Raw genomic sequence first — 14114 nt, 5'->3', positions numbered from 1 at the left:
GACTAATACATAGTGGTTGAAGGCGTAGTCACTACTGTTTATCAGGTCGTACCTCGTTCTTTCGTAGTCATCAGAAGATTTTCAAGTTTGTTTTACTTCTCTGGCCTAGATGACGTTCCATAGTGGGTCAATTGCTTTTCGTATGAATTTTTTGCTTAAGTGTAAGTCCATGCGGACGAGGCCTCATTGAAGTTTCTTTCGTTCAGTTGACACTTTAATGGCGTTTAGCCATGTCTCTGAGTTCTTCTTGGCTTCTTACCTTCAAGGGTGGTGTCAGTGCTTCAGATCTCGAAGAGGAGTTGATTTTTGTATGTCCTTCCCGCAAGCACTTCCTTTGTGGAGGCTCCCAATTCGTTCATATTCGGTGTTGCTCCATTACTGGTTGCTTTTTAGTAGTTTCTATAGGTAGACCTGATTTCGATAGCCCTTTTACCGCAAGAATCTATAGATCTTACCATTCACAGAAAGTGTTTTGCTTACATGCCTTTTCGAGGTAGTATCCGACTGATGAAATTTTATTTGCTCTCATCCTTTTGAAATAGACATGGATGTAGCATCGTTGCTCCATTTTGTCGCCTCGGACGAATGATGGAGGGACCCCACGTAAGAATAGGCCAGTCCTGTCCTTAGCTGTAACTGAGGTCCTGGTTGATCAAATGGATAAATGATCGAATTTCCCTATTTCACTTCTACGTCTTCAACAGTACGTTGCGAGTGAACTCATAACCGTGATAGTGATTCCAGTCGTGGACGATTCACAGAATCGAAACGTAATTAATTAGCCTTCTTTCGTTTTTTTGTCAATTTTAGCGTCAGGAATCTGCGGCACGCTGTCTAGTCGAGTTGGTTAGTATCTACCGCAACCACGTTGCATTCAACGCTCCGGAGAAACAGGAGGAGGAAGTCGCAACGAAGACGACGACCACGTTTGCCAACACTACCGAGAATGAGAGATCCGAAACCTTACTACTGGCAAAGTCTCTCGCCCTCCTGGATGTCTTTGAAAGGTGCGTCGAACATATTTTACGTCTCTAGACCGTTATTCAATAGGACTATTGTTTTTGACAAATGTTTTATTGCCCCACCCGTATCAGCACTTCAAGATTTACTATCTAGACATCACGTATCGCGTGCGTGTAGTAGTAGTAGAAGCAATAGTAGGCTATAAAATACGTAATCCTTTGCTTTATTAAATCACAGTCTAAAAGCAGAGACCGTTAAGGAAGGCATACTCTTAGTCCCCTTTTTACCTGTGTGTCAAAGGCATGTGAAGCCCTGATTTTTCACTCATCTGGGACCGACGCCACAAATGTGGGAAGTGTGGTCTTTAATAGATGGAAGATGTTTTTTTTGCTCTGAAGGCAATTACATTTCTTTGGTTTTTAAGCAGCATATGAATTGGTAGAATCGATTAATGATATTCGGTGTCGTGGCAACAATGCACCATGGCATGATTGTCATTATTTTCCGGAGCTCTAACTAACTTTTCATTGAAGGTACTGAAATATTTAACGACAGTTTAATAAACGGAAGGTGTGGCATTCGGCTACTTCACGCCTCACCGTAAGGGATGGGCGGATGAATGGATTTCTTTCAGCAGCTGCATTTGTGATTCAGCTACCTTTAAATGTATCTTTCTAGTGATCGGTCACTTAGTCACCCATTCTTCGGCTCCCCAAACTTTATTGGCTGTTTCAGAACTGGTAACTGAATCAGCAAGCAATATTTAAACTCTTGATGTTGCCCTGAAATCCCATCAGGCATTCAGCTGAAGGACTGGGGTTGTTGGAAAGAGGAGTCTTTCTCTGATTTCACAGTCTATCTCACGGGTATTTTTGAATTACTCTGCACATGTAATGAAGCCCTTGTAAAAGTAAAGTCGAATTGAGTTTGAACTATTGGCGCAATATTCTTGTTTTGGTACGTAATTGTCCTCGCTATGACAACCAAAACACCTAATTTCTGGAAAGGATGCGCTATTAGGTACTCACGGAAAGTGCGAAGTCCTATCGAACCATATATGGAGCCTTTATTCAGAAGTAAGCTTGTTGCACTCTTTCTTGCTCAGCTTGCCTGTTCCTCGTGAATGTCGCCTTGAATTTAAATTGACCGATGTTTAGGTACCTAGTTGCCAAACTATTGTATTATTAAGGTTTTATAACTTATGGGTTACCCTCCCTAATCTCATGACTGCGTTGATTCCAGGGCATTAACCATCACAGATTGTTCAATGTGCGCTAAATTATTGATTTTAAAAATGTTAGTGAGAGACCGTGGTTGTCGTTGCCATGGACGCTTTCGCCCCTCGTGCAGTCAGCAACCTAGGCTCGGGTGTTGCACGTGCCAAATGTCCACTGAAATAATTACTAAGGCTGTAGGCTGGGAACCGCCAGCGTCTTAACTTCTGAGTAGTGAGGTCTCTTATCACACACCTGCTGCTCTTGAAGTCTGTTGTACGAGTAGTTGCTCGTGGGTTCGAATTATGGGCCTTTGGTTGTCACTAAAGGCCGTTCAATGTGCGTGCAGGCACTTGACCCGCCGTGTCGGGAGTCACCTTGTCCCCAACTTGTGCCTTGACAATCAATGTAATGCGACAAGCTACTTACCCTTGCATGTAGTATCATCACGGTAGCACTCAGTGCTTTTACTGAGCAGCTGCCAAGTTAGGAACCCATTTATTGTGTATTTAGCTGCCTTCTCTCCGCTTATAATGTAATTAGCTTCTTTTTTGCTTTTGCCGCCTCAATAAAATGATAAAGCTTGAATTCGACAGCCGATTTATTTCACAACTCGTTTGCGCTGGCCTCGCTCATGAAGGGAAGGTGCTAAAATAGATTCTCCCATTTCGTCATTTCAGTCGGGCGTTTCTGTCTCGGGTGTTGGACATCATTGCAGACGAGTCCTCTTCCGCCGCTTGTCGGAACTCCGCTATTGAAGTATTCCTCGCCTGTGTGGACAAGGCTAAGTCGTGAGTAGCCTCCTTCGAACACTTCACTTTGCTACTTAAGAGGACTGGAAAGACATTAATTCATGGCTGCATTTTCTACCTTCCAGCCCCAATGGTATGCCCTATAGTGCGGCTGACGAGTACAACGACATTCCTTTGGGCACTTTTCTCAATACCCAAATGCCCAATTTCATGAATCCCCTCATTAGCAAGGCCAACTGTCCCCTCCTGAAGACGCGGACTAGGCGGGTGGAAGCATTGGCCTCCACTGTGGTCATTCCACGCCTTTCCAAACTGTACAGTCTCCTCCAGTCAAACAGTGTTATTGTCTCCTCGGTAGGTGTAGACCCATTTTTCGGAGGTAGAGTAACTAATTTTTTTTTCATTTCGCCATGCAGCAACAGAATTACTCCGTGGTGCCAACCACCGTGGGTGTACTGAACCCTCCACTGGGAAAGGGCCGTCTTGCAATCGTGAACCTTATCTCCACTCTTCCTCAACTTCGTCCAAGCCGGGATGAAGAAAGTCGCGGGGGGGATGAAGGCGATGCATTAAAAAAGGCCCTTTGTCAAGAACACTTTCTGCCTTTTCTGATGGTAAATTATCTACTGCAAGTATCCTAGTAGTCTTGTAAGTGAAATTGCTCGAGGGCTGGCGTGTTCTTCCCACTTTTGTTATCTGTGCTCCTGTTTGCTGGTCTGTTGTGATGGTGTGATGTGACAGTACTGTAATGGGTACGGCGGAAACGAGACATGCTCGAAGTAGGGGGAGAATAATGCACATCCTCGCAATAGTAACTGGGAAAACTGAGGGGAATCTTTAGTGACCTTTTCTTTTGTACGTCATCGATTGTAGCGCCTCTTTGAGACGTATGCTTTCAACTCCCTCCTCCAAAAAGCAGTCGCTATGCTATTTACCCACCTCCTCTCGCCTCCTCCTTCTTCCCCCTCACAGTCATCGTCGAGGAAGGCGTCAGCCGCGACAACAAAGGCGGCGGGCGAGTTGAATACCACTAAATCTGATGTGGATAGTCCTAAAACTGAAGGTAGGATCCAGTAGCTCCTCCTTTTTTGGTTTTGGGCATACTTATCATGTATTAACCAATTGTATGGTTGTCGTAGTTTCTACCTCTTCATGACGGACGGCTAAGTTCTAGTCGATCATAGTTTAAAAAAGTCAGTGAAAAAGTGTCATTTTACGGGCCTCCTTTCTTTCAAAAAATATTCCCAACCTAGAAATACTTTATACAGGACACTATTGGGTCTTTCTTATTCTAAAAATTGACTTTTGGGCTGTTATTTTTTAGCTTCTATTTATTTATAACTGTCTGGTTGTGATAGCTAGGCAGACACGACACCTAGCTTCTATGAACATCTCAAGAGCCCTAGATTTATGGGTAGCGTTAAAATCGACTAGAGACTCGAAATAAGGGAATAAAATAGCCGTCAAAAGGGTCCAAAGGTATGCTAAGCATCGCCTCCTCTTTTTCTTTATGATCTTGAACCTTACTGTAGTATGTGGGTTGATTGTGTGTTCAAATTTGACAAATTTCTTTTGAGGTATCCAGACAAATAAATGTCGGTGAGCCCGTTCTGACCAATTTATTTCTGCTTTCTAAAGATCTAGATGCCATCTACTAAGGAGTTGAATGGTAGGCGCTCCAGAACAGTCGGTACACTCAAAGTCTTCCTCCAATTTGTGCACCATGTTGTACTCAATTCTATGAATTCGATAGGACTTGTACTTTGATCGTGGTAATATCACTGTAGTGGTGACCCTGAAGGTCCTTAGGCTTTTCTCTGATGCATTGTTGCCTTAGAGACCAAGTTTTTTTTGCACGAGGACGCAACTAATCAGTGTTGGCGGATGGGTATGGTTTAAAACACCTTCTTTGAAAATTCCTCCTGTTTGGAAAAAGTATTGTCCTGTAGATGAGGACGGAATCTTTTTTCCCTTAAAATTACTAAAGTTCGGATGGAGCAACGAAGGAAAAAATAATTCCACTAAGCAAATTCCATAGGGAAGATCACGATCTTGAAGACTTCTCGTCGGTTAGATATACTTTTTCGCGTAGGAGCAAAAAGTAGAATGACTTTGGTCTCTAGCCGACGAAATGCACTCCAAGCCTGCTGTTTATGCTTCATTTCAAGGCATTCAAAGTGTTTAACTCCTCCTAGAAATACTAATTCATCTCAATGTCATGTAAATTGACCACCGGTCAAAAAGCTGATCAGCCATGGTGGCTCACTTCGCGACATGGCCTCTCCTCCCGACAGAATGTGACAACTTGGCGTCGTTGGCCATGTTCCTTCGAATTTTATCCACTAAATTAGTACTTCAATATGCAAGGAGTGAAATAATTGTTTGTCAACCTCAGTAGAAATTTGACTTCACACTTTTCAAAAATGCATCCAGCTGCCTATTTGTATGCAGTACGGAGCATAAGTGGCCATCCGTCTGCCGTTATGGCGCTCTTCATTTGTATTCTGCACTCCCCTCTTACTTTCAACCTTCATGTCGTAAAAGGTCAGCTGAACCCGGTGGATGTTGTTGGAGTTTAACCGCTTTACGTAGTTAATTACGACTCCAGAGCTATGGTAGCTTCTGAGAAATTTCATCAATATTCGGGTGGGGGCAGTGAAGGGCGAACTTGCTGCTCTGCTACCTTTTTAGTTATGGTTACCACCTCATCTTGATAGTACCTATTCGGGCAACTTAATTGGGCTAGAAACGGATGCGCTTGAGGCTAGGGCTTTTTATCTTCTAGACGCATAACATTGTATGGACGAAGTGAGATTCGTAGCTAGTTTGTGTCTTGCTGGAAAGGGAGGAGTCAGTGGTTCCAGTGATGATTCTCTCGATGAATAAAATATTTCTAAAAGCTTCAGTTAATTTCTGATTACAAAAACTTCTTGCATTCACCTACTGTTATGTGCTTTAAGTGGCGTCTATCCCAGAGAGGCGCAGATTTCGCCCTGAAATGTTCATTCAAGTCCTTATAAAGGATTCACGACGTTCACTGCTTTTATTTAAGAGCAGCATTGTAAACTTCCCCCAGATTTGTGCTCTTTCTGGAAAATGCACCTCTCGCCACTGATTATAAGGAAACAGTGAGGTTTTGGATTCGTTTACTTTTTTCTCAACCCACTATCGTCCTCATCATTTGGCTAAAATTGGAATGAGATGGTATCTCGAGCATGTCGACATTGCGAAGGTCCTCCTTTTTAACTGAGGTGATTGTGCAATAGAGACATTATCCTTGATTTTCTCCCCTTTAATAATGACGCCTGAATCTTTTTTAATCTGGAGGAGACTCATTAAATTGTTTTGCTTTTTAGAATAGTAGGCGTTACAACCTTGAATCCTTTCCCAACTATCGCACATTTTTTGTAAATTTTACTTTCGTGAAATGTTTTGCTTTTACTCCCAGCCTGTCCATTTTGCATGTGATTTTCTAATGCTAATTGGTGGCACTTGGAGGTCTCTTAGAAGAATACAGAGGTTAGGGGTTTCATCCAAAAACGTAATTTTTCTCTCCCAAGTTAAACATTACTGAAAGTTCTTGACACGTTATTCTCCACGTAATTCTTCATTACCAAGAAGAAGAAGTCCTTGATGCCCCACACACTGAGTGGTTGATTGTTTTTTAGAGGGGGCAATCCCGAACCACATCCATTAGGTTGAAACTATGTTTTATAGTCAGTGAAGTTGAAATAAACGAGAAGGCATTAAAAGGTGCAGTAAAAAGCACCCTGGCTGGTAAACTGAGACATGCCTATGCTGTATGATGCATACGCCTTACAGGTTTCTACAAATCACAACAAATTGTCGTCGAAGTGGGTTGCGCCGAAAAGCTTGCAACCTTTTTCTCTCAATTTCAGCGGAGTAGATTAGCTTCTCCTGAGGCCGATTTGAAGTTGTTCATCAGCTAGGAGACAGACAAAGACTTCAGTGAAGCGAGGAACTTGGAAATAACTTCACTTTTTAATATGCTATCCTCCCCATCGTTTGCAATAGCTGAAATCAAGTTTTACATAGTACTTAAATGGCATAACGTTATAATAGCTCTCCTTTTTCCTCGAAAAAAGTATTTGTTGTAGTAGCTGCCTTACGTTGATTTTTTTTATCTTTGAGCAATGGTAGCTGAAAGAGTATCCGTAATCCTTTAAAATCACCGCCAAAATTCCATCCCCCTTAACCAGTATTTCTTAAGGCATGAAAAGTAGATTTAAGAAACCCCAAAGAGAACCTATTTTCCACCTATTTGATGAATCATTAGTCGACTGGCAACATGAATAAGTTCCTTTTTAGGCCTAACGGTATAAGGGCGGAAGGTTTAGACGCAAATGTAATTTTAGCCTTGTTAAATTTTTGTGCAAGAAGTTCGGTTATACCGAAAAGGGCATTTTATGAGCTCTATGTTAAGTCTGTGAAGTTTTGTTTAAGGAGTGAGGAGATTTAGTGCCTCTTTAAGTGATGTTGACTTCAAATCTTTCCCCATTACCATGTCTCGTCTCCTAGGGGTAAATTGTGTGAAAGGGCGGTATGCCACTCTTGTGTCTTGCTGCAGAAGGATTACAATTGACTGGTTATGTTTATGATTACTTCATTACAAGAAACCGCTCCCAACTTCTGTGCGCGCTCGACAGTTTACACACTAAGCGTATGCATCTTGGTGACATTTGTCAACTTGTCAATTGCTGAAACCACTCTTGACTGCATGTTGCAGTAAATGGGTGCGTACTAGACCCCAAGGCCTGAGTGAACTTGCCTTTGTTCTGACCAGAAGGTCAGATTAGCAATAGTTCCCTTCATCTATCGTGGGGAAATTCAAGCGATTCGGTTACTCCTGAAGGCAATTTAAGGCATCAGAGCGTGATGTCTATCACTAGAGCCGCTCCGTCTAGGACAGTTTCCACTGAATCACCTAACTTACGACAGGTGTTCTAATTTCAAAGTGATTATTTAGTTGATTTGTGCATAAGCAAAAGGTAAAAAGAGCTGTTGATAAATGGGGCGTTCTGCACTTCTTCAGGAGACGTTGGAAGTCTTGATATAGGCATGCATACCATCCATCTTGGAGACCTAATTTGCCTTAGGCTTAAAAGGTTTACTTAGCCTATTATACAGTTTTAAAAAACTTGTCATTCTTGCCTCCGTCATCTATTTCCTTTTTACGGGTTATGCTTTTGTTTTCTTTGTAGATTATAATCCCGAGAGCGGCGAGAACAGGGCGGAGGTCCAACTGCCTGACTATTTGGTACGGCACCTTCTTGACGACTGCCACATCGTTGAGTGGATCCTTCGACTCTCCTGCATTCCTGGTGGTCGGTGAGTCCTTTTTCAAATTTAAGGTCTATTTTGCCGATTACTTGCAGTAGTAGATCATTAAAATATGGGATGTGTGGTTTCGATAAATAAGTAGGTCTATGGAATCTCATGGTTTGCCGTAACTAGAAGTCACCATTTTTGAGATGGATGTGTCCATTGCTCCCCTCCACTGCAACCACTTTCAGCTTACTTCATATTGAGCCACTACCTTGGCTCCAGCTCAGGCTTATCTGCCACACACTTTACTCACCCAAACTATGTTGTTCAACAGTGAAACTCGTAGTTGGAGATTACATAAATGATTGACCTGTCGTCCGCTACTCTGGTCTCTTAATTGTTTTCAAGATTATAGTATTCTCTTGAAATGAAATTTCTTCTCTGTCTCCATTTCCGAAACCCCCCCCCCCCAGTTTAAAAGTTGATGCTATTCTGACCTCCTTCAGAAAACCACCTTTTTTAGTTCCTTTATCAGTGAGTTTAAAATGGTTTACTTTTGTCCAAACGGTCATTGCTTCCAATTTTGCTTGGAAGTTGACTCAGCATTACTCATTGTATTGATCTCAACCCAAGTATGCCCCTTGAATATTTCGTCTTAAAGACCAGATCTCCTCTTTTCAAACTACAATCTGACAACTTTATTGTGTCTCGAACTGGCATTCAATTTGCATTTGTATTGTGACAGATAAGCTAATTTTAGGGCTAAACAGGAGTTGCAATAACGCTGACGGCAACCAACCACCATAGTTTCCAAAATCAGCCAAAATGACATATCAAGATATGTGGGGCGTAAAATTCTGCCCTTAGTCCGATCGGTGATCTCATATTTCATGACGGAAGGTTTTTCTTGCCATTTACGTATCAGTTTGCGATTTAAGCCAACAAAGAAGCGGTAACACGCAATTAGAGCTGGATTTGCAAGCCGTTTTTTGTTGTGGGATGGATTCTCTGCCATCTCGGGGGTTGAGCTAACGAGTGAATGAACGAAAGGCTAATGAACTGCAACGCACATTATCTCCTCATTATGCTCGGTTGCTTACTTAAAAGGCGTCGACCTATCCCCTACATTATTTGCGTTCTTTCGTGCTCCTGACTCACCTCTAAAGTTGAAATTCTAGAATACTTGACTGAATTGTTGATTTAGATATTGTATTTTACATATAGTCGCGTGTTTAGAAACACTAGCTCACATTGATTGCCTAGGTTTAGTGAGGTTCGGATGAAGATTCGTTATGATTTCTTCCAAAGTCATTAGGTCAACTGTATCGAGACACTGTGGACGGTGTTTCCCACTTCAACCAAAAACGTGATGCACTGGTAACTTGCTTCTGCTTAATACCCTCGGCGTTACTAACCTACCGCATTGGAATTAGTCTCCTCTAGGGGTAATCCTTATTAAAATGTATTCCAAAGGGAGCACTAGTGAAAAATCGTCTGATTTCCCTCATGAAGTTTTTACTAAACTTCTAATTGGATTTTGTATTCTGGCCCTGGGGAGAATAGTATCCCAAACCTTTAAATAGGAATTTATTTTTATTTAGATGGACCTCATGAAACGCATCTCTTACATGCATTTAGCCTACTTTGACATTGGTTCTAACCCATCAAGAGGAGACCATTTTTATTTGAGATAACTTACATTTATTCCACCAATCGTGTGAATGTAATCATTGTGTGTTCACCTGCTCTGCTTCTCGGATTGTCTGCTCCTACGGATTCAAGGCCAAACAACGAGGAGCCCTCATCGGTTTGCCGGGCCTCCAAAATGCGTCCGAAGCCAGGCTACTCCGGCTACCTGTGGCAGATCGCAAACCTCGTGAACTCGCGCTTCCCGACTCCCGAGTCTCTTGCAGGTCGGTAGTTCATTGTTTGGCTTTTTGAATTCGAGATTCGCATGTTAAGAAGAACTTTCAATAAGGCTTCCACAGTTCGGTACAACACTTCATGTCAGATTTTGGGATGAAAAGATACTCCCTCGCCTCCACCTCCCTGTTACTCTATTATTCCACTGAATCCTCATCGCTTAACCTTGACATTAGCCAATGACGTGATCACGTGCAGAATAGAATAGATACAGTGAAGTAAAAGTGGGATAGAAACGGAGGTGATCAGCGCTATTTTTGTCTGTCTCTAGGAGTGAAATGTTGCGTGGAAGGGAGGCACTCACAGCTAGCTTATGTCTCGTTTCGATTGGATTGTAAATGACACATTATAATGGTGATTATGTCAACGAGTGAAATAGTTGGAGAAGCCTTCTGCAATTATGCAGTTCGGTTTTTCAGAAAAGAAGAACATTTGATATATCATTGTTCAGCATTCAAGTAGTGATTATGAACCGTGAATTTGATTGCTTATTGCATAGTTCTTTGACTTCTTCACCATTGATCCACTGTGAGGAGATGTCAATGCTCCACTTGTCACTGCTTAATCTGTGATCTGGTGATTGATTAGTTAATGCTAAAGCTCTCCCACTTTCTGAATTCAGCAACTTTTTGTCTCGGGTATAACCTTTGATGCACCAATTCTTCATCTCTCCCCTCTCTGTCATTAGGCCTCCCGCTGGAAGTGCTAACCAACTGGCAGGTGTTTGTACAACGTGATCTCGCCGCCATCAACAAGGCACAGACCATCACCAAGGTAAGCCTAGTCCTGTCCTGTCTAGCTCTTTTTTTCTAAAACAAAATTATGTGCAATTTTTTTAGATGGCGCTGGGTTCTAGCCTCCTGGTATAATCAATAGAAGGACCGGCGATCTTGGAAAAGATCGTCAGGATCTTAAAATTTGTATCCTAAGCGAGAGGTTTGCCATGGGTACCTTTCAGTTTATCAGATCCTTGAGAAATTAGGCGTTTTTTAATCAGGTATTTTCCATTTTTCTAGGCCGACCGGAGTTTCGAGAAACCGGCTCCCATCTCCCTTGGCGCTCTACACATTGGTGAACCCGACTCCCACATGGCTCAGTTGTTTAGTGTAAGAATGGTTTTAATTCCCTTTGGTATCCCATTTAAAAATAATCGGAGATTCCCCCTCCTCATTTCTTCCTCTTCCTTCTCCTTTGTTTAATTAACCAGCAAAATTGATGTGCCAAGATTTGGGTAGGAGGGTCGAATCTTTTTAAAAGACTGCTGTTTTGGTTCATCTAATGTTGGAACAATTCTTGATTGAACATTGGGTGGATGACTGGTTTCAGCTTCACTTTCGGCGCAATAAATTTACTTGCATTGCTTACTCCTGATGGATCCCTTCTATTCTCCGTTCTTTATTCCTCGTGATGGTGGTAGTTGGCCATCACCACCTCCACCACTAAAGGTTTGAGGTGGTAGAAGTTCTATATCTGTCTAAACAATAGTACTATCATTTCATAAATGGTGAGGTGAAATTTTCCCCCTGGTACAAACACAATCTTCTTGGTGCACACTTTGTGGCCTTCTTCGTTATCCCCAGCTACGTTTATTTGCTCCTTCTCCCGTCGTGATCTTCTTTTAGATGGCACTTCAAAATGCTTCAGATATTCCAAACAACTTAAAATGAGCATGCCTTTAGTGTGAATCCACTCGAATACAAAGTCTTTTCTGGTATCGAGAAGTGATTTTCAAGCTTATGCTACATGGTAAAAAGGCTTTGTTAGATAGCCTTCGTTTTGGAGATCTTTATTTTAATGCCAAGATAGGATCAAATGGATAAATGACTTGTTTGAGAGGGCTTTCTATGTGTTTTCCATTCTTCTTCCTTGCATCTTCGTAGGTCATCGCTTCCGCTGTTGCTTGGTTGCGAACACTACGTCGGAACACGGACAAGCACTAATCTGTCCACTTTTTATCTTGATTCTAGATCAAAACAGGCGAATGCCCGTGCTTGTAAATTTCCCTATCTTCTCCCTTCTCACCTCTCCATTCTAATCTTGCTGTTGAAAATTGCTCTACCCCTCCCATTCTCCCACGTTTGCCTTTCAAATTGGAGTGGAGTATTTCGACTCTATATGCACATACTTTCTCTCTCCTCAATCATCTAATAAACGCCTCTCATTTACTACCTCAGTAATCAGTAACTAGTCGCAAAGTTGAACGGTGGTGGTGGATTGATGGTCGAGATTCAAGGGGAAGCTTTCAATCACTCCGAGCTAATTTCTGTTAACGCTTCCTAAAGCATAACCTCGGAGGTGTCGTTAGGTTCAGTCGGTTCTGCGTTAATTTGTCACTCCAACTGACCGAGTCTGATTGTAGCCAAATAAGTATTGCATATTGCTTTCTTCTCTCATTTTTAGCTCCTCCATGGCGGTACCGACCTCCAATTGCTGTAAGTTGACCTTTTGCTCTTTCTTTCCATGGCAGTCCTCATTTCTTTGACTACCTACTTTTATCGCTGGTAGTGGTTTTAGCCGGAAGCAAACAGTAGCGTCAGTAGGTGTTTAGAAACTCTCATAGAATCTCATTTAAGTTCACTAACTCCTTTCTTTTTAGCACATCCCGATTGGGTTCCGTTGGAGGACGTAACCTCTCCGATACGACCCACCATCTCGACCCCAACGAAGACGCCTTTGACGACGATACCGACAAGGAGGCTCCATCCGCCGTCAGCTTTGAAGGTCGTCGTGGAAGTGATATCGATGAAGATGAGAAAGAGGTGAAGCAGGTGGAGGCAGAGAATAGTGATGTAGAGACTGGCAACAGTAGCAATTCCTCGGATGAGGAGGACCTCCAATCCCCACTAACCATCCGTCAGCAGCGAACCAATCAGACACCGGTGTTCCTTAACTCAACCAATGGTTGTCTGCCCTTTGTTAAGCCAGTGGATACTTGTGAGTCTATCCTTCCTCTAAAAGCATATACTGTTCAGGTTTGCCGACCTGAATGATTTTTAAACCTTAACTGCAGATCGCTCTCTCCCAGCAGTCTCACCGTGGACTGCTGCGGCGACGATCCCCGCCCATCTTGTTGGTGGTGTAATCAACGCTGGGAATGTCATTGGTGCGGCTACAACAGCTCCTGGAGATGGTGATAGGGGGAGTGCCAACAACCAAGATGAGGAATGGGCTGACTTTGAATCCGCTTCCTTCGGTTAGTCTGAAGTCGATCTTGGTGTCTGCCACAGTACCTATCGGGGTTAGGAACACAATCTAGCTTCATTTCCACTGAAGTATCAGTAAGAATGATTCCGTCATTGGGATCAGACACATCAATTTAAGTGTAGAATTATTTCGGGAGGTATTCTAGGATGAACAGATAGTATAAAGGGCATCAAAGAGGTATTTCACTGGTGTGAACTGGAACCACTTTCCTCGGACATTCTTGCTGTTCGTGACTACCTTTCCCCTTTTATTTTAGGTGGGCAAGGAAATCAATAGGATCCTCTCCCCCTTGTTCGTATCCCTATTGGCGTTTCTCGCCAAATGGCCAGCATCTGTTGAATGGATTCTTTCAGTGCCCCATTAACCCGCCCATCCCTCCACCAGCTCTTCTTACGATCCGTTTACCTATCTACCTGCCGGCCTGTCAATCCCTACCGTCTTGTCGAAATACCTCTTCTGTTAAAGTATTGATTAGGTTGGGGATCGGTGTCATTCGCAGGTAGTCTTTACCCGTCTAAAAGTTGGAATGGTTTGCACCATCTGCTACTTGTCTCGGTTTGTAGTTTGTGAATATTGGCTGACTGTAAGAGCGAGCTGTGGACCGGAGGAAATTGACAGTCTTGCGTTTGTTTGCGGTTCTTTTTTTGCATGAGTTGGACTCCTTTCCATTTGATTGAAAATGAGGTTTAAGTAAGCCTGGTGATCAGCGCAAGGAATCTCCCACTTTCCTCGAAGAAGCTCACGATCTTATGCCACAAGACTGATTCGTAGG

The 14114-nt window shown here is 42.7% G+C and overlaps 1 protein-coding gene across 1 annotated transcript; it reads left to right on the top strand. All coding sequences in view use genetic code 11, as the record gives it.

The window, feature by feature from the left end:
• Window positions 1-230: 230 nt before the first annotated feature.
• On the top strand, window positions 231-13618 carry EGR_05684 (Serine/threonine-protein phosphatase 6 regulatory subunit 3; the record flags this gene model as incomplete). Its single annotated transcript, XM_024494933.1, has 15 exons — window positions 231-308; window positions 705-770; window positions 811-1007; window positions 2858-2968; window positions 3055-3283; window positions 3346-3543; window positions 3803-3992; window positions 8152-8278; window positions 9998-10128; window positions 10827-10912; window positions 11155-11244; window positions 12539-12570; window positions 12735-13072; window positions 13149-13331; window positions 13599-13618. The coding sequence occupies 15 exons, from the start codon at window positions 231-233 to the stop codon at window positions 13616-13618; spliced, it is 2076 nt and encodes a 691-aa protein (XP_024350629.1).
• Between the last annotated feature and the right edge of the window lie 496 nt (window positions 13619-14114).

This window comes from Echinococcus granulosus (genome assembly GCF_000524195.1).
Source record: "Echinococcus granulosus chromosome Unknown EG_S00044, whole genome shotgun sequence".
In the NCBI taxonomy this organism is placed as follows: Eukaryota; Metazoa; Platyhelminthes; class Cestoda; order Cyclophyllidea; family Taeniidae; genus Echinococcus; species Echinococcus granulosus.
Note: the sequence above shows the minus strand (reverse complement) of the source record. Positions and strands in the feature narration are given on the sequence as shown.